At 47.5% G+C, this 20,487-nt stretch overlaps 3 protein-coding genes across 3 annotated transcripts in view; 2 read left to right on the top strand and 1 right to left on the bottom strand.

Moving 5' to 3' along the window:
- LOC134028670 (eukaryotic translation initiation factor 4 gamma 1-like) overlaps positions 1 to 20,487 on the top strand; it is a 124,702-nt gene that overhangs the window by 28,692 nt on the left and 75,523 nt on the right. The gene's annotated exons all lie outside the window — the stretch shown is intronic.
- The window catches only part of vmp1 (vacuole membrane protein 1), a 96,935-nt gene that overhangs the window by 55,872 nt on the left and 20,576 nt on the right, over positions 1 to 20,487 (bottom strand). The gene's annotated exons all lie outside the window — the stretch shown is intronic.
- On the top strand, positions 1,321 to 11,505 carry alp3 (alkaline phosphatase 3). Its single transcript, XM_062472360.1, has 11 exons — positions 1,321 to 1,384; positions 2,068 to 2,184; positions 2,284 to 2,399; positions 3,028 to 3,202; positions 4,693 to 4,865; positions 6,655 to 6,795; positions 7,094 to 7,163; positions 8,049 to 8,183; positions 9,308 to 9,499; positions 10,396 to 10,512; positions 10,949 to 11,505. Exons 1-11 carry the CDS (start codon positions 1,321 to 1,323, stop codon positions 11,275 to 11,277), a joined length of 1,629 nt encoding a protein of 542 aa, XP_062328344.1. The 3' UTR covers positions 11,278 to 11,505.

The following is a 20,487-nucleotide window of genomic DNA, read 5'->3' as shown; positions in this document are numbered from 1 at the left end:
TCTTCAGTTGCAGGGACTCTTATCTTAAGCTTCCTTTCACTGCCAGCTAGTTCTCAAACCCAGTTAACTGATTGGACCAAAAATGGAGCATTAGTACAGAGCATGTTTCTTTTATCTCCAAGGTGATGGTGAGAGGTGGGCGGACCCTCGACAGGGACCCTTGGGCCAATCGGATTCAGCGTCAGCTGAGCCTCCGGCGTGTGATTGGGTGGGAGTTTGACAGGTGAAGATTTTTGGAAAATGAACAGAACCCATGAGATGATGGATGATGTAACATTTGCGGTCCAGGCTGAACCAGGGCCCACTCTCCCTGCCATACACACCACCTCACCAAGAGATGATTCCTGTTTGAGTCACTAGAGGGTGCCATCACATTATATATTTCTCTGTATATACTTCAGCTGTTTCTGTGTGTGTTGTGTGTTTGTACAGTGTGTCTGCTTGTGAGAATGAGTCAACCACTTCATCTGCACTTCAGGCATAAACTTGAACTTTATACTGTGTGGCTTTGTACGATTTCAGTATCAAGTCCACTTGATACTGAAACAACAAATCTACATACACAAGGTCATTAGAATGGCTGGGTTGTTATTGTGTTGAGAGCACATGTTAGTAACGTGTGTGTGCAGCGGCACCTTGATCTATGTCCCCCTCCCTTTTACCTCCAGTACATAAAGGCACGATCCCCGTAAACGTGCTCTATCAGTCATTAACTCGCTCAGAAAGCCATTTAGGATCCGCGTGAGCATGTAAATAGTTTTGGGGTCGGTTGTTGGTGCAACGTTGATGCGCTGAACCCTCGGGTCCCAGCGGGTGGCCACTGTTCCAGCTCGCTTTTAAAATGGCTTTGATCTGTGCTCAGCTCTACAGCTTGTTTATGGCTAATGGCATACATGGCTGATGTTCAGAGGTGCTGGCTTAGCATAGATGTGTGTGCGTGTGTGTGTTGGAGATAATATTTATTATTGATGCGCAGGGATTAGGGACAGCAAATATCAAATATGCATTGGCTATCTCCTGAAATTTTAGTGCGAATATTTTATCTGTTCTGTAAGACTTTTAAGCGCTGGCTAATTTTTTTTCCTGAACTTTCCCAAGTTCTGAAATTCATAGGGGAAGTGTGTGTGTGTGTTGTGCACATATTCTTGATTCAAATCAATGATTGACAGTTGTGAGGTTATTCTGATATCACAGGCCCACGGTGCCTATCAGTGTTTTATGACATGATTGACAGCCGGGGGAGGGCGGGGTCAGATTAAAACTCCCTGTTTCTCTCTTTTCTGACCAGAGACAGTTCCTGTCCTTTCACAAGACATTGTCATGGAGACCAAGAGCCTGTCCAGTCTGTGCCTGTGTCTGTTATTGGGTTTGACCATTGGCAAAGGTAAGGAAAATAACAATGTTATAAAAAGAAAACATATTTTCTTATTAGTTGTTTTTATTAAAATAAACTCAAAATCATCAGTCATTAAGTAAGTTAATCTCTTGCACTTTTTCAGAATGCACATGTTTCTATTGTCAGAGGTAGAACTGTTTCATAAAACGATGGTTTTAGCTTGAATACTTACATTTCAATAAAAGATGACCTAACCTGAACCCAGGAGACGGTTATCTCGTCTTCGTCTCACATCGACCAGCAGAAAACACTTAAGGCACTCATTTAGTATGTTCTCTCCTAAATCCAACAACTAAAGAATGACTGTTAACTAACGCCTCGGGCGTTACGTAACGGAGAGATCAGTGAATAAGAATACTCTCCTGTGCACTGCTCTCTGTCTCCAGTGGTGGAAGATGAAAGACTTGTTGAGGGTAGCAGACTACGAGTCTTCCAGAGCTGGACCAGAGACCAGTCCGTAGAGAGTTCATTCCCTCTGATGTCAAACACACGCACACACACACACACACTGAGAAATATCCCTGAAAGTAAAGCCCAGTATGCCCAGTGTTAAGCTCAAGCTTTAAGTCAAATGTTTGCTTGAATGAGACTGTAGCTGAAATAGAAATAATACAGAAATAAATGCTATTGTGCATTGTTGTGCACTGTGTGTGTGTGTGTGTCTGGCTCAGTGGAGGAGGAAAACCCAGAGTTCTGGAGATCGCAGGCCAAGAAGTCTCTGCAGGCGGTGTTGGACAGGAAGCTGAACACCAACGTGGCCAAGAACATCCTACTGTTCCTAGGAGACGGTGAGTGACATCACCAGCCTCCCTGCGTCCGCCTGCCTGCGGTTGAGAGCTGTCTGGACCAGTGGAGTCTGACTGTGCACCGGGCCGTCTGTGTGGCAGGTATGGGTGTGACCACCATCACTGCTGCTCGCATCCTGAAAGGCCAGCTGCTGAACCAGACCGGAGAGGAGACCATCATGACCATGGATACCTTCCCATACGTGGGCCTGGCTAAGGTACACAAACACACACACACACATCCATGTTGAATTGCATGATCCACGTCAAACACACACACATCCATGTTGAAAAAGATCATCCACACACACATGTCCATGTATATATACATCATCCACACACACAGACACACACATTTAAATACTTGACATGCTGCTCATCCACACACACACACATACCTATGCACACACACACACGCACACAGGTATTCTTATCCACACACACATGATTTCATAAATCATTGCTTTGACGCACAGGCACAACCTTACCCCAGGCAGAGATGTGTGTGTAGTATTGATATGCATACAGTATGTTGTGTGAGTGAGATGCGAGCTCATGCATGCACACCAGGACTCTACCTGTTCAAAATGATTCATGTGTTGATGTGATGCCTACTACATATGCATGTGTGTGTCATATTACACTTTAGATGTAGTATATGATACTATATTGTGTGTGTATGCGTGGTGTGTTTGTGTGTATGTGTGTGTCTCTGCATCTGTGTGTGTATGTCTCTGCATGTGTGTGTGTGTGTCTCTGCATGTGTGTGTGTGTGTGTCTCTGCATGTGTGTGTTTGTCTGTGTGTGTCTCTGCATCTGTGTGTGTGTGTGTGTGTGTGTGTGCAGACCTACAGCGTGGACTTCCAGATCCCGGACAGTGCAGCTACAGCCACAGCCTACCTGTGTGGTGTGAAGACCAACCTGAACATGCTGGGCGTGAGCGCGGCCGCCCGCAACGGGATCTGCAAGTCCCAGCAAGGCAACGAGGTCACCTCCATCCTCAAGTGGGCCAAAGATGCAGGTGCTGACCAGCCTCGGGGTCTGAATGAGCTGGGGCTGACCAGCCTCGGGGTCTGAATGTGCTGATGTCTGCTCTTTAGTGCAGGAAAACAAGGAGTTAAGTGTTATTTTGAGTGATTTGACCAAAACTGCCTTTCACCTCAATGAAACCAGTGGACAAGGAATACAAGCTTAGCTATTGTTATCTGTGCTTTTTACTCTCCTTCCCTCCTACCCTCCTCCTCTCCTACCCTCCTACCCTCCTTCCCTCCTACCCTCCTCCTCTCCTACCCTCCTCCTCTCCTACCCTCCTCCTCTCCTACCCTCCTACCCTCCTTCCCTCCTCCTCTCCTTCCCTCCTCCTCTCCTACCCTCCTCCTCTCCTACCCTCCTACCCTCCTTCCCTCCTACCCTCCTCCTCTCCTACCCTCCTCCTCTCCTACCCTCCTACCCTCCTTCCCTCCTACCCTCCTCCTCTCCTACCCTCCTCCTCTCCTACCCTCCTCCTCTCCTACCCTCCTCCTCTCCTACCCTCCTTCCCTCCTACCCTCCTCCTCTCCTTCCCTCCTCCTCTCCTACCCTCCTACCCTCCTACCCTCCTTCCCTCCTCCTCTCCTACCCTCCTCCTCTCCTACCCTCCTCCTCTCCTACCCTCCTACCCTCCTTCCCTCCTCCTCTCCTTCCCTCCTCCTCTCCTACCCTCCTCCTCTCCTACCCTCCTACCCTCCTTCCCTCCTACCCTCCTCCTCTCCTACCCTCCTCCTCTCCTACCCTCCTACCCTCCTTCCCTCCTACCCTCCTCCTCTCCTACCCTCCTCCTCTCCTACCCTCCTTCCCTCCTACCCTCCTCCTCTCCTTCCCTCCTCCTCTCCTACCCTCCTACCCTCCTTCCCTCCTCCTCTCCTACCCTCCTCTCCTGCAGCCTTGCTGATGAAGCACATGGCTCAACTTCACCTTGACTCATTATCATGTTCCCATGTTATCAGCAGCAATAAATATCGTATAACACTGGACCCCACGTCCCTGACCCCAGCACAGCAGACTGATAGGACGCAGGTTTCCCTTGGCCTGGGTGTGCGTGTGTGTGTGTGTGTGCCTGGGTGTGCGTGTGTGTGTGTGTGCCTGGGTGTGCGTGTGTGTGTGTGTGCCTGGGTGTGCGTGTGTGTGTGTGCCTGTGTGTGTGTGTGTGTGCCTGTGTGTGTGTGTGCCTGTGTGTGTGTGTGTGTGTGTGTGTGTGTGTGTGTGTGTGTGGAGATGGTGTTTAGGGGAATGGGGAGGGGCAATAGAAATGCATTAAAACTGATTAAATGCTTGCTATGCACATACTAAATGTAAAGAAACTAATTTCAACACCATATAATGGGTAACATTGCACACGCACACACACACACACACCATTCTACATGTGCTACCAGCCTTGAAGGCCAGCGAGTGTGGTCAAAGTGTGATGAAACACTCCTTAGCTCTCTCCCTCGTCTTTCATCCCATCCATCATTTCTCCCTCCATCTCAGGCAAGTCGGTTGGCATCGTCACGACAACGCGGGTGCAGCATGCCACCCCTGCCGCTACCTACGCCCACAGCGCCAGCCGCAAGTGGTACAGCGACGCTGACATGCCCGCTGCTGCCAAGAAAGATGGCTGCCTGGATATCGCCTCCCAGCTGCTCAATAACACAGATATAGATGTAAGAATCTGAACTATAGAACTCAACTGTCTGTAGGGTCTAAAGTCAACACCTTAATCCTGTCTGTAGGGTCTAAAGTCAACACCTTAATCCTGTCTGTAGGGTCTAAAGTCAACACCTTAATCCTGTCTGTAGGGTCTAAAGTCAACACCTTAATCCTGTCTGTAGGGTCTAAAGTCAACACCTTAATCCTGTCTGTAGGGTCTAAAGTCAACACCTTAATCCTGTCTGTAGGGTCTAAAATCAACACCTTAATCCTGTCTGTAGGGTCTAAAGTCAACACCTTAATCCTGTCTGTAGGGTCTAAAGTCAACACCTTAATCCTGTCTGTAGGGTCTAAAGTCAACACCTTAATCCTGTCTGTAGGGTCTAAAGTCAACACCTTAATCCTGTCTGTAGGGTCTAAAGTCAACACCTTAATCCTGTCTGTAGGGTCTAAAGTCAACACCTTAATCCTGTCTGTAGGGTCTAAAGTCAACACCTTAATCCTGTCTGTAGGGTCTAAAGTCAACACCTTAATCCTGTCTGTAGGGTCTAAAGTCAACACCTTAATCCTGTCTGTAGGGTCTAAAGTCAACACCTTAATCCTGTCTGTAGGGTCTAAAGTCAACACCTTAATCCTGTCTGTAGGGTCTAAAGTCAACACCTTAATCCTGTCTGTAGGGTCTAAAGTCAACACCTTAATCCTGTCTGTAGGGTCTAAAATCAACACCTTAATCCTGTCTGTAGGGTCTAAAGTCAACACCTTAATCCTGTCTGTAGGGTCTAAAATCAACACCTTAATCCTGTCTGTAGGGTCTAAAGTCAACACCTTAATCCTGTCTATAGGGTCTAAAGTCAACACCTTAATCCTGTCTGTAGGGTCTAAAGTCAACACCTTAATCCTGTCTGTAGGGTCTAAAGTCAACACCTTAATCCTGTCTGTAGGGTCTAAAGTCAACACCTTAATCCTGTCTGTAGGGTCTAAAGTCAACACCTTAATCCTGTCTGTAGGGTCTAAAGTCAACACCTTAATCCTGTCTGTAGGGTCTAAAGTCAACACCTTAATCCTGTCTGTAGGGTCTAAAGTCAACACCTTAATCCTGTCTGTAGGGTCTAGACTTCCCCACCTGTGGGTCGCAGCCCACTAGTGGCCCGCTTGGGTAATACTGGTGGGCCGCCAAACCAATGAAAACTAGAGTATGACAAAATGAATAAATATATAAATATTTATATATACTGTGGATAGGGAGGACTGTGGACTGTGTAGGGAGTCAGGTGGCTGAGCGGTGAGGGAATCGGGCTAGTAATCCGAAGGTTGCCAGTTTACAGGGAGAATGTCCCTGTACTTACTGTAAGTCGCTCTGGATAAGAGCGTCTGCTAAATGACTAAATGTAAATGTAAATAATTATAAAAAAATTTACTAATCCGAAACACCAATAGTTACGCTTGGCACATTGACGAAAGACAACTGACATTTCCGTATGGAAGCAAATCAGTGACATAATGTTTTGATTTTTAATAGGCATTGAATACTTAATATTGAAATTTAAACACCACCGAATTAGTTGATTTGGAATTCACCTCTTTAAAATATTAATATTAATTTATTTCAATGTTTAAAAAAAATCTGATCCCCAAAATGTTGTTTCTGAAATTCAACAAATTTTGAGCCAAAAAAAGTGGAAAAGGTTGGGAATGGCAGTGATACAGTAAACAATTTAAAATACTTAGAGGATTCTTCTGTATGTCTTTCTAAATCTGTGTGTGTGTCTCTGCTTGTGTGTGTGTGTGTGTGTGTGTGTCCAGGTGATTATTGGCGGGGGAAGGAAGTACATGACCCCTAAGGGCACCGTGGACCCTGAGTACCCCAGAGACCTGGCCTCCAGGGGCAGGAGAGAGGACGGGCGCAACCTCATCGCGGAGTGGCAGCACATGAAACTGGGGAAGGTGGGCACAGCCCCGAAAATCCACACACACACAATGAGATACTGACAATGACACACATAAACACATAGACCTTGACACCAAAAAAAACACACTCGAAAACACATCTGAATGGTAGGAGTAACTCTGCTACTACGAAAACAAAGTGAGTCATTTAGTCATTTAGCAGACGCTCTTATCCAGAGCGACTTACAGTAAGTAACGTCCTTCATCCGACAAACATCAAGCAGCATCTGCAACTAGAGCAGAAGAAGGTGGGTCCCCTCCTGATGATTTACGTGTCCTTGCATGTGTACCACAGGTAGCTCGTTACGTGTGGAACAGAACCGACTTTGATTCCGTCAACCCTGACACCACGGACTACCTGATGGGTGAGTCATTCGGTGGTTTCAGCCTCCGATCCTCATCAAGCCTGGAACCTGAAGGCCACACACCTTCCTGTGAGAGAACACACCACACCGCGTGTGCCCTTGGTTTCTCAGTGGGCTACAGCAGATGGTGTAGGGTTGCTTCATTCACTACCTCTCAGGCTGCAGTGAAGGACGTCACACTGGCCTACTTATTTAAAACTGTCGGGAGAGAGAGAGAGAGAGAGAGAGAGAGAGAGAGAGAGAGAGAGAGAGAGAGAGAGAGAGAGAGAGAGAGAGGAGAGAGAGAGAGAGAGAGAGAGAGAGAGAGAGAGAGAGAGAGAGAGAGAGAGAGAGAGAGATAGAGAGAGAGAGAGAGAGAGAGAGAGAGAGAGAGAGAGAGAGAGAGAGAGAGGCAGAGAGAGGCAGAGAGAGGCAGAGAGAGGCAGAGAGAGGCAGAGAGAGAGGCAGAGAGAGAGGCAGAGAGAGAGGCAGAGAGAGAGAGGGCAGAGAGAGGGAGAGGCAGAGAGAGAGGCAGAGAGGCAGAGAGGCAGAGAGAGAGAGAGAGAGAGAGAGAGAGAGAGAGAGAGAGAGAGAGAGAGAGAGAGAGAGAGAGAGAGAGAGATGCACAGTACTGTGCATCAGCAAGCCAAGCTTCACCCCCTATACTGGAATTCTCCATTAACTACACAAAAAAGACTCACCTTGGAAATATGTTTCACTGTTTTATGATCTAACTGCTCCCACAGTAACAGTCTTGTTCTGCCACATCAAAACTCAAATGCATTTGTGTGTGTCTGTATGCGTACACATTTACATACATATTCATATGTGTGTGTGTGTGTGCTTCAAGTGTGCATACGCTCTGTGTGTGTGTGTGTTGATGAGCATCTCCCCTCCTCCTCCCAGCTCTGTTTGAGCCTGGAGACCTGCGCTTTGACGTGGAGCGAGACCCCCGCATGGACCCCTCCGTCGCCGAGACGACAGAGAAGGCCATCCGCATCCTCCGCAGGAACCCCAGGGGCTTCTTCCTGCTGGTGGAAGGTGAGGAAGGGGGTTGGCCCATTAACCTGTCAATCAAGCTGGGAATCAAAGTGCCAGTTGAACCCACAGAGCCATCAATCCATCTGGTCCCAAGGCTTTGAGCCTGAACCAGGCCACCTGATGTTCGTTACAGCCAATCAAATCATCGATTCATATAAATCTGCACAGACTAACCAATGGAAGACACTCTCTTGACAGCCCAGATCAATTGATAGTTCCAACTATTGATTTTACAATAGTCGTTATATGTGCCCTTTGATTCTCTATTAGGTCAATGCTCTATGTATAGATTTGAGCTTAATAAACCATTCGTTTTCCCCCGGCTTGCCGAGTGGCACTGTTTCAGCCTGTGAATGAGGTGCGTAGTCAGGGCAATGTGTGTTGCGGCAGTGTGTGTGTGTGTGTGTGTATCTGGTAGAGGGACACGTATGTGCAGTGTTTGTCGCAGTGTGATGGGCTGTAGTGCTACACCTCGGGGTGACGCATTGCTCCTCCGCACTGGGCGCTTTCAACCCTCCCCAACCCGCACCATCTCCACCCGCACCCCCTCCCGACCCACCCCCACCCGCACTCCTCGTCCTACCCCCGTTAAATACTGCCTCAGAGGAGTATTGAACAATAGCTTTAATATAACACGCAGGGTTAAAAATAGATGTGGACATATGGTGCACACACTCACTACGCTAGATCTTGGAGCATCACTGATTACCCTGAGGTGATGCACACACACACGTCATTCTCACTGTCGGTGTGACAAAAAAGACAACACACGTGTAACATTACATGGAAAGTCATGGATTGTTCTTTAAACGTAATTACAGTATTATGTGTAGTTAATATGGGAATGTTTTTCTAAAGACATTTTAAGTACATTTCTATTAATTTAGCCTTGAGCCTCACTGATTTTGAGATCTTGTACTCTCTCATATTATAAGATTATTATATGATATTCTCTTTTTGAGCATCTGGTCATTGATTTCTTTTCTATTCTTTTTAACACAGTTCTCTTTTCATCCTGAACTATCTTCAGTGTATTTGCTGAAAACCGTCTTTTAGAGTGACGGGCACCACCAACAGCCAATGGGTGACCAGTGTTCTGCTTGTCCCCTCCCTCTGCGAGGCAGGTGGGCGTATTGACCAGGGTCACCATGCCAGCAGGGCGTCCATGGCCCTTCATGAGACGGTTGCCTTGGACAACGCTGTCGCTAAGGGCCTGGAACTGACAGATGAGAAAGAGACTCTCACCCTGGTTACGGCTGACCACTCCCATGCCTTCACTTTTAATGGATATCCCTTCAGAGGGAACAGCATTCTGGGTAAGGAATGACCTTGTGGGAAACCCTTCCGACCTTAGACACTATACTGGGTCATGACATCTTTTCCTTCTGACTTTTCCGTGTCACAAACATGGAGAGCAAATTGACACATTGACTGATTTGTTGGGTAAACCATTTTGTCTCCACACAAGATGTAACGGAACAGTGAGTGGAGGCAATTGATCTTGCTGCATTGATCATATTGAAATTGATTGGTTCCCCAACACACCACACTGTAGATTCACACACGCACACAAAAACACAAACACACATCTCATCCCGTTTCTCCCACTCTGCCAGCACATCTATGCCCCCCCACCCCCCTCCCTAGATGACATGGCAGTGATGTCATCGGAGGTGGCGGCGCTGGTCTCTGTGCTCGGCTGGTTTTGCCTGGGTCTCCGTCTGCCAGACGCCCCTGGCGGCTTGACATTTCTTCCCCCCCGTCGTCACGGAGGGGAAAACAAACAGCTCCCAGCCTTCTCCTTTCCTCCCTCTCCTCTCAGTCTTTCATCCCTTCCTCCTCCTCCTCCTCCTCCTCTCGCTCCAGCCTCTCTCCTCTCTCTCCCCCCATCCCTTCCTCTTCACCTCTTCTGCTCATCCTTCTCTCCCTCCGCCCTCTCGTAACGTCTGCCCCTCTCTCTCCCCTATCCTACACTCGCCTCCTTTCCCTTCATCCTCTCTCTCTCACTATATCACTCCACCCCCCCCCCCCAGCTGGGTGATTAATACGCCACTGAAACATTGAGTACTCCATCAGCAGGGACTCTACCGCTACCTCAACTGGGGACTGCTCTCAGCCCTGCGTGTGCGTGTGCACTTGTCTGTGTGTGTGTGTGTGTGTACATAGCACCTTTATGTTGTTAACATGGCCGTGGCGTCCTCCTCTCTCCCAGGGAAGTCTCCACTGTGGGCGAAGGACGTTCTCCCCTTCACCACGCTCATGTACGGCAACGGGCCCGGGTACAAAGTAGTCAACAACAAGCGGCCGGACATCCGCAATGTCAACACAAGTAAGAAAGGAAAACATTTGTATTCATTGTGGGACTCTTCCTGCTGTTAAAGTCTTCAAAAAGCCTGTGTAAAAATTGTCCTCTGTCTCTGGTTGCGTCCCTGGCCTGTTATAACAGCCGCTGAACAGCAACGCTGGGCTGGGGTTGAAGTGCTTTGCTTTCTTGGTTCCACTGACTGATCTGAGGAAACAGACAAGGTGGAACAGATGAGTCCGAGGGGAATCTTACTACACACACACCCCTGCACTGAGCTCCAGGGAGACCCTGTCTACACACACACCCCTGCACTGAGCTCCAGGGAGACCCTGTCTGTCATACCCAGTTCAGCTCACACCCGCTCCCCTCCTCTCTGCCAGTGACATGTTCTGCCTCACTAAGTCTCACCTGTTTGATTCATCCACGCTGTACTCTTCTCCTCTTCATCTCTCTCTGCCAGAGACGAAGGACTACGTCCAGCTGTCGGCGGTCCCGTTGGACACAGAGACCCATGGAGGCGAAGACGTGGCTGTTCTGGCTCGCGGGCCCATGGCCCACCTCCTCCAGGGGGTGCAGGAGCAGAGCTACATCGCCCATGCCCTGGCATACGCTGCTTGCGTGGGGAAAGACCTGAGGCACTGCCAGGGGGGCCTGGACCCCGGCCTCCCCACCAAAGCCCCCCAGGGTAGCACCACCACAACTGTCAGGAACACAGCTTCTACCTGTGGGCCCTCGAGGCCCCTTCTGATGGCTCTACTGACAGCTGTGCTGGCTGGATGGCTGCACTGAGGAATGGATGCAGGGTGACAGAGAGAAAGAGCGAGAGAAGGTGTAAAGATATAGCCGATCAGAATCTCGTTTAGAAATCATTTTAAGTTATGTTTGTGCATTTAATTTTAAAAGAGAATATATTTGCTATGTAAAAATTCTGTAATACACTTCTCCATTGTGTGGAAAAAATGTACCTGAAAATCTATATATTTGTTATGCTTTAATTTTGTTACACAGACAACATTTCATGTGTCCGACATGGCTAACATTGACTAATGTCATAATTTCTTACCTCATCGCTTTGGACCCCGTTTGATTTCCCCGATCCAATATCCGCATTGCTGATTGAGGAAGGGGCGTCTCTGTTTGATGACATTAGTACAGGCTACAGAGGGTCATTAATAATGCAAAATATTTAAAGATCACCTATTTTCGTCCCCATAATGACGGATTATGGTAATTATTTCCTACAGCTGTTGCGGGGTTTAGTCCATTAAGAGTGCTATGACCCTTCTCGCGCTCCTCCTGGCCTCGGGCTGTCATTTTCTCTTCTGATAGAACCAACTACCCCGCGTGCAGTAACTGGCCTATTATGTCGAATTATAAAACCATGTATTAGCGCTCTCTAAGCTTGTCTGCCAAGGCAAACATGAAGGGACCTTTTGCCATTTCGTATAAGCTCATAAACTGTTTGACAATCTCAAGATAGGCCCACCTATCAGTTGAGCCAGTTTGTACTCGTCGCCTTGTAATGATAAATTGCTTTTTGGTGTAAGGCTACCCTCGAAGTCGCAAACTGCTTTCTACCACCTGAAGCTTCCCCCCAGAGCCTCAACGAGCAACAGGCAGGTGTCCGGATCCACAGGTTTTGCATGCAGGGTCTCCGGAAGGCCGTTTGGTGGCGATAAAACCAAAGGAGTCCGTCTCTGCGGCAGCCTGGGCCCTGTTCGTGTGACTTCCGTTGAGCTTGCCGCAACTTTTATGGGTTACGAAAGCGGGGCAGAAAGCGCAATGGTGGGGTGTGTTGGGTATGTGGCGTGGGGTAAACGTGTGCAGAACAGGAATAGAACTCCCATGACAGGGCTAAAGAAATCCGGCAAGGGCTATCTGCAAATTGCATGCTTGCGTACATTAAGCTGCAAGAGGAAAATGGCTTAGACCACAGGGGAGATATTTCAGCATATAATAATGTAATATGTTGTCAATCGCATCCCGTGTGAGTCATTTATAATAAAGTCTCAAAGCTGAGATTGTCAACTTCCTAAAAGGTTACCCTACGCTCGCCTCTCTGTGAAACTCTTGAAATGTAGCTCAAACTGCTCCTCTTATATACAGATTAAAGTGAGGATGCGCATGAACGGAGATAGTGATTTTTATAATCGACCCAAATGTTCCGTTGCTCGCAGGATGGAAAAGGTAGCGCTACCGCGGCGGGGCCTAATTAGAATGCCCATGCACCTGCTGGCGTTGTTTTATTTGTCTTAATGCGTCAATTAGACCCCCCTCTGCAAATTGTTCCACATGCATGCAGAGGATAGGTCTTTGCGGACGTGTGTGTGCGCGTGTCTCTGTATGTGTGTGAAGAGAGAGAGAGAGAGAGAGAGAGAGAGAGAGAGAGAGAGAGAGAGAGAGAGAGAGAGAGAGAGAGAGAGAGAGAGAGAGAGAGAGAGAAAGCACGAGAGACTGACCGTTTCCCACATCCCAGTATGCATGAATTGATACGTCAATACTCCTGTCTCACTGGCGGTCCACATCATGGAGATATCCTGTACTTGATAATTGTGAGGCTTCAAAATATCAACTGCGTTTCTCTGTGGTCCCTGTCCATGGTGCTGAACAAACGTTGTAACGTTAGGCAGCGTCTCCATGTTTGATCGTTGCATATGTGGAAGTGTGATTTTGCACCATTTTTTGTCCTTGATATTGAACATGAGCCTCCCCCAAGCCTACTCGGTGAACGGATAATGGCAGGCTCATTGGAAGGACGCGGGCACGTGGGTCAGCATTACCGGTCTATGTTTAGCGTTAGGGTGGGCGTTTAAAGAAGAGAGAACACTAGGAGGTAATGCTTGCCTATATTTTCAAACGATGGGTCCTCTTAAATAGGCCACCTTAAAACGTCTCTGTCAGTTAGGCTACTGAGGTCACCAGTCTGTGAACAATTTAAGTTTTGGATATCCTTTAATGCTGCCAAATGATACCTAGATTAGATTAGATTTCGACTTTATTAGTGTGACTGGACTTTTCTTATTGCACGGCTTTATAACGTATATAGAAAATAGAAAGTATTCTAGGGAAAGTATTCAACATGTTTTCAATACATTAGGATGCGCATAATGTTATAAGTAAGTCCATAAGACTAGTACTGCATATCATTTTTATGAAACATTTGTATTCCATCGCCTTTCACATCCTTCTTCGTGTGAAACTCACGATTATCGCACAGCAGGAATACGCAACTTCTAGCCTAATTGATCCGTTGTTACCTTGTTATTTTCCTACCTGCGCTTGAAACACCACCTATTTTGGATATAGGTTGGTCCTAGCGTTGTGACGTCGTCCAATCAGATCCAATTCCACTTTCATCGAGGAGAAACAAACGAACAAGGGGAGGTGATGCTATAAAGGCCGCCATAACGTGGGATTTTTGTATCACAACTCTCCAACTTTTTCTACAGCGGAACGGCCGCAGGGCGCGAGCAGAAAGCGGGGCTTGTCAGTGACGAGAACACCGTGCTGGTTTCCACTGACTGCGACAGAGCAGCGGGGAACCCCCCACCCCCTCAACATCTGAGCCAGACACCAAAGCCCCCGCTGCCACGAGCGCTGTCCACTCATCGCGGTTCTGAAACCCGGGCACTGTGTTCCTTCCACCGGTGACGTATAGTGATGAGTGTAAAACAAACTATGAATTTAAGCCTCGTGAGATAAAAACTACACGAAGAATATTTTCTAGAACATTTAATCTGGCAAGGAAATCAAGAGACAAAGTGAAAACGCGGAGAACCTGGACTTCCCCCCACCCTCGACGTCACTCCACCCAGTGAACTACACATCTTATCCTGGCGGAGCCTCGGAGAGAAGACAAGTGAAAGGAGGGCGATAGGGAGGAGCGAGGAGGAGGAAAAAGCGGATTCAGTTGATGAGGTACGCTCAGGGTTGTCCGCTTGCAGGCGGAGAGGGGTTAAGACAGTAGGCTACAGAGTGCAACAGAGAAATGGGTTGTGTCGGCTCCAAAACGCCAGTTGGTAAGAGTTATTCAAGAATGCAATGCACTAATATATGCACGCTCGAGGTAGCCTGATTTTCGTTTTCATTTGTGCTGCACCTAAATGCGGGTGCATTTGCGTGAATTTGTGGCTTATTAAAGTACTGTGCACGAGAGAATTGTTCATAACGAGCTGAGCTGAGTCACGTAGCCTTGAGCTAACCTAATGTAGCCCATTAGGGCAGTGTAACTTAAGTTGAGCTGATTTGGTTGATTCTGCTACTCAGCCTGTTTACGATCAGCGAGCAAGTCTATCAGATAACAGCTTGGAACGTGGGGGAGCGGGTAGCCTATTCTTTCTGAGAGGTTGCAGAAAAAGAGGGAGGGAGAAGGTAAACATCGCGAGGCCGCGAGACCAGGTCTTACACAGATTTTTGGTGAGCGCGCGAGGTAGCGAAGTGCCGTTTATGTAATTGAAGGATGCCGAGCTAAAGCATTTTTATGTTTGTATGACAAGACTACTTAGACCACGATGGTTTTGACTGCGTTTACCCAGTTTAGTTGCAAGGTAAGACGAAATAATTTTAATGTAGCCTATCATTTTGCGCATTATTATTAAATTTGACGCAATTGCACTCAATGAATCGCGCGATGGGCTTTAAGCCAAATATAGGCTAGACGTTGCTTTATCAGTGTAGTCACGTGGGTAAATTGATTACAAGCGTGAATGTTAAGTTTCACAAATGATTAAGAAATGCACCGTTTAAAGCATATCAATAGCCTACGTGCCCTAGGCTACTTCGTTGACCACGCTGTGTTCTAGATTGTTTACACTATCCCATTGTCTGTCAGCCATCGTTAACGGCCAAAAGTCATCAACTTCCCTCTGTCTTAGTGCCTTCTCATCTCTCCGCTGGTGCCCCTCATATCATCCGTGTCGGCTTTGTGTTATTTTCATTAAACGGGGCCTTGCAGTAGCCATAAATCACACGCGCCCCACATTTATCATGCATCAGAGCGCACAACCCCACGAGTCGCCACACTGGCTACATCCGCTTATCACCTAACCCATGAACATGAAATACACCCTTCGGTTCCGTTACCAAACAGACGTTGATTTATTCGTTATGCCTATAAATCTGGAAAGCATCCCGAGTTATCGCTCTTCAAGACACTTGATGATTCTGATGCTGTTGCCCTGTGTAAACAAGTGTCACTGCAGGGTCTCCTTGTCACGTTTTCTTTTAAAGGAAGCATTGTGTTTCCAGCTGAAGTGAAGGCTACTGCTTGTTCACGCAAGCAAGTAGCCTAGTTCTTCAGGCCGTCGGTGCAGTCAAAACTGCACCCACCTGTTAGTCCGAGCATGTCGGCCTACGTGACGCTGTCTCGGCTGGCCTTGACCTAATTAAGTTAATTTCTTCACAAGTTTCAGAGCGCCAGGAAGATAGAAGGAGGGTACGTGGCCATGGTCCATAATATCTGCTGTTTCCACGACAACGACAGAGACACAAAGAGAGAGAAAGCTAGAGAGAGATGGGGAGAGGGGGGGTGGGGTTACACGAGCTTGAAACAACAAGCTAATTTAGCCTATATCTCACCATGATAGATCTTAAACCTGAGAATAATATGAATAATATTGAACCTAATTAAAGACGAGGCAAATGTAATAGGCAGTTAGTGGATTCAGTGGTGGTGAGGTGCGGTTGCTCTCAATCCCTCACCACATAAGGGGACACTGTTGCACACCCTGCCGACCTCCATTAAAGACCTGACCTACAGGATACAGCCTACAAGAATAGTAGGCCCACGCTTAAATTGATCGTGAATCATATTTCCCTGAACAGTCCGTATGATTGGTCTCTAAATGTGGATCTAATTTGCTGTCTCTGTAGGCCTATTTTCTTTAGATTGGGACCCAATCACACGTGGATCATCTGGCGTGTTAAAATATGTTGGCTCCAGCTCTGCTGTAGTTGTGGAACGGTTCAGGACTAAATTAGAAATACTGAAAGTGGAACATATGTACCCTGTGTATTGCCTGATATGTAGTGCTAATATTAATCATGTTAATCACAAACCACAAAGACATAGGCTACACTGGCGTCGTAATACTGTCCAGGCATAAGCTCAATGACGTCGTCATAGAAACGTGAGGGGAGGGGGCAGGGACCCAGCATCACCGGCTGCATGAGCTTGGAAGGTAACCGAAGCCTCAATGCATGGCAAGGGGGGCTGTGGGCATAAGCCCAGCAAACTGAACATAACGTCAATCCTTGCGAAATATGAGCATTTTCTTGAAATGAGATGCTGATCTCCAGCACCTGAAATCACACTGCCTTTCTGAGCTGACAGGGTCTCAAGTGACAACGCCGGTCACCCACGGACTGTCAACCCGTTAACCGAGTACAGCGTGCCACCTTGTCACGTCTCAGAACAATACTTTCATTGCCGCGGTAACCTAGATTTCAAGATACAATACACCCCAGGCATTTGATCTGTACGCATCCAATTAAACGGCAGATATTGAAACCTGGCAGCGGCAACTTGAGCTCTCGCGCTAATGGAAGGTATTTCAATGAGGGGTGAGCGATGGGACTATTGACATCTTACTATAGATGGGTGTGGCAGACTTTCCGTACTCTGACATGACGCAGTGCAATTAAGATCCTAGAAAGTCATTTTTTTGTTGTTGGATTGAGCAAACATAGAGAGAGAGAGAGACAGAGAGAGCGAGAGAGAGACAGAGAGACAGACAGAGAGAGAGAGAGAGAGAGAGAGAGAGAGAGAGAGAGAGAGAGAGAGAGAGAGAGAGAGAGAGAGAGAGAGAGAGAGAGAGAGAGAGAGAGAGAGAGAAGAGAGAGAGAGAGAGAGAGAGAGAGAGAGAGAGAGAGAGAGAGAGAGAGAGAGAGAGAGAGAGAGACAGACAGACAGACAGACAGACAGACAGACAGACAGACAGACAGACAGAGAGAGAGAGAGAGAGAGAGAGAGAGAGGGAGAGAGAGAGAGAGAGAGACAGACAGACAGACAGACAGAGAGAGAGAGAGAGGCAGACAGACAGACAGACAGACAGACAGACAGACAGAGAGAGAGAGGCAGACAGACAGACAGACAGACAGACAGACAGCTCCGTCTAGGAGCTGTTCAGTGCGGGTTGACATTAAAGCTCGACAGTACAATGCGCCCCAACATCTTTTTCCCTGGCCCCGCTGGTGACATGTCCATTCACATCACATGGCTGTAGGGGGGAAGGCAATAGGGCAAATAGATTTAACAAAAATCCAGGTGTCATGCGTGAATGAGGTTCTCTTTCCCCCTTTATCAATTAGGCAAACTGCATGCTAATTTCTTGACCGTATCTCTTACCCTTTTGAATCCCTTATGCAAGCGCCTTGCCTGCATGACGTGGCATGACTGCTTATGGTCTGTGCACGAGAATGGAGCCCCGTAGCCCACCGTGGCATCTCTCTCAATGTATGCTGGAACTCATAGCCAATAGTCGTTTTAGCATTCTCCCATGGGAGCACAAGATGAGATAGGCAATTAAGGCCACTGCGCAAAAAAAATCCCTTTTCCCAACAAATGTCTGCCATCTGGAGGCATGGCTGGCGTGGTGGTTTTATGTTTTTTTTAGTTCACCAGCATCATTCTTTCCCTTCTGACAGTGGCGGCCGACAGTACGTTGCGCGTGGACTGGAGCGCGGCGAGCTCTCTGTCTGACCTCGCGCTCTTGGGGAACACGCGGACCTGCTTGGCGAGCAGGCTCATTCTCGGCACGCCTGTGGAGACACTGGATGGTGGCGAGGTGCAGATTTTCTCAGTTTGACTTTTTTTTTTAAATTCAGGCCTTCGTCTCATACGTAGCCTTACCTTCCCCAGAAACCTGTGGTCCACACGGCCACTGGTGGAGACGTCTGAAGGATTTTTTTTAAATTAGGCCAACAGTCTTTTTGGGGGTAATACTGCATTAGAATATCGCTCCTTCTCATTGTGTAATGGATACGTTCACAACATCTTACAAAGACATAGACCAGAACGGAAAATGTATACCAACTTGTTTCCATGTGTATTTGTGTATGCAACGTGATACAGCCTAATACACCCACGGTGGCGCTCAAATAATCAAAGCTGGCAGTACCCTCGACTTTGAGTTCTCTTTCGTACTTAGTAATTCGGGACTTGAAGCAGAAAATTATTTTCTCAACCTTTCCTGGTTTAATAATTACCTAATTAACCAAGCCGTCCAAGTCGTTAACGAGTGATTCGGCTTTGGATTCTTCATTTTGGTTTTCATTAAATGTTCACCAGTTAGTTTTCTAATTATTCGCAAGTCATTCAACGTAATTAGCAATTAATTTTGTATGCGGTTTCTAATATAACTCTCTATTGCACCAAATGTAATGCTTTTCGCCTTGGTCTATATGCAATTTAACGACCCGAGCAGGTTTGGACGGTAAGGTCGCCCTGAACTCGACAGTCTGCTGCAGTTGTATTCACTGTCTAGGCTGTGTCACCATGTGCCTTTGCAGTCCACGGCGAACTGCTGCAGTGAAGCAAGAATCAGTATGGTGGATTCACAAAAAACAGATTCCCCTTCGTCTCCCATTTATTTTTCTCTCTCTAAATAATTTTGTAGGCCTATAGTTGTAGGCATCAATGCCTGTGGACCAAGCGTGTTTCTGTCTCTGTTGACACTAGTTTGACGGTAAATAAAAGTTAGCAGAATGCTGAGGTAATTCACTCAAATACGATGATGAATTCGTCTCATCTCATTTATTCATCAACGCAGGCCATCTGGATGTCGCGAGGAGCGAGCGCATTGTGAACGAGGAAAATGATCAGCACTGCCATGATCATCCTCTGTGAAATGCTTGTCTACACGGGTCGAATGCAGCTCGGTTGAAGTGGGAGGGGAGCTGAAAGAACTGTAGCGGACCAATTAGGCTTGCTTGCAGCTCGGTGGCCCACGGAGGTCCGTTATTGTCGATGACACGTGCCCATCGCCAGACAGGATAGGCGCGGGTTTGCGCGTGTCTGCTTGTATTCTCTCCACGTCCAACAAACATGCACGAGTCTCAAAAGCCGCGTTCTTTTCTGTAAAACCAAGAGTCGCTGCAGGTTTTCAGCACGGGAAAAGGAACACGAAGACTAGTTATACTACTGAACCTGATGTGAGGTTGCAGCAGGAAGAAACGAGAAGCCTATTGTAGCCATCGGTGTGGTGCATGTGACGTCATCAGCAAATCACGGCCCGCATCCTGGGAGAAATCATTCCATGGTGACCGGTTGCTATAGAAATGGTCCTTTAATGGAAAGTTGAGCGACGGAGATCCGTTTTGTCGCGTAGCATAGTCACAGGTGCGAGAGAGAGAGAGAGAGAGAGAGAGAGAGAGAGAGAGCGGAGAGAGAGAGAGAGCGGAGAGAGAGAGAGAGCGGAGAGAGAGAGCGACAGGTCGAGAAGCAAGCACAAACAGCGACGTGGCATGATAATGAAAGGAGACTCAATGTGCATCCTATTTTCCATGGAAAAGCTCCTCATTTGCGAGAAAACAAGGGGCGTTGTCACGGATGAGGGAACTCTGGTATTCTATTTCACTGGTTTGGTTTTTTGCATGCACCGTTTCTGTGTGTTTGTATACGTGCGCGTGTGTGTATTTGTATCTGTGCATACGTGCGCGCACGAATGATATTTAGTCAGTACATTGCATCCCTGCGGATATGTGTTATCCAACGGGTTACCTTCCATTTCACTATTACAACTCTAAGCTTTTGTAGGAGCTGTCCATGGTCAAGGGAAGACCGGAGGGCATCTAACTTGCCCGTGGCAAGCTACTATCTCGTCGCAATTGGGCAACGTTGGTCAATGTTTTATTATTTCGAAAAGCAAAAATAAACATTGTGCTATAGAAGCTTAAATTATAGCCTTTGCCATGTGTAAGAGTAACGAGTTTATAATTAGAGCAATCATAGGCTAATGCATATCCGCTCGGGGGTTGTTTGCCAGACCAAGGAAACCTGTG

Source organism: Osmerus eperlanus, chromosome 11, assembly GCF_963692335.1.
Source record: "Osmerus eperlanus chromosome 11, fOsmEpe2.1, whole genome shotgun sequence".
Classification (NCBI taxonomy): domain Eukaryota; kingdom Metazoa; phylum Chordata; class Actinopteri; order Osmeriformes; family Osmeridae; genus Osmerus; species Osmerus eperlanus.
Note: the sequence above shows the minus strand (reverse complement) of the source record. Positions and strands in the feature narration are given on the sequence as shown.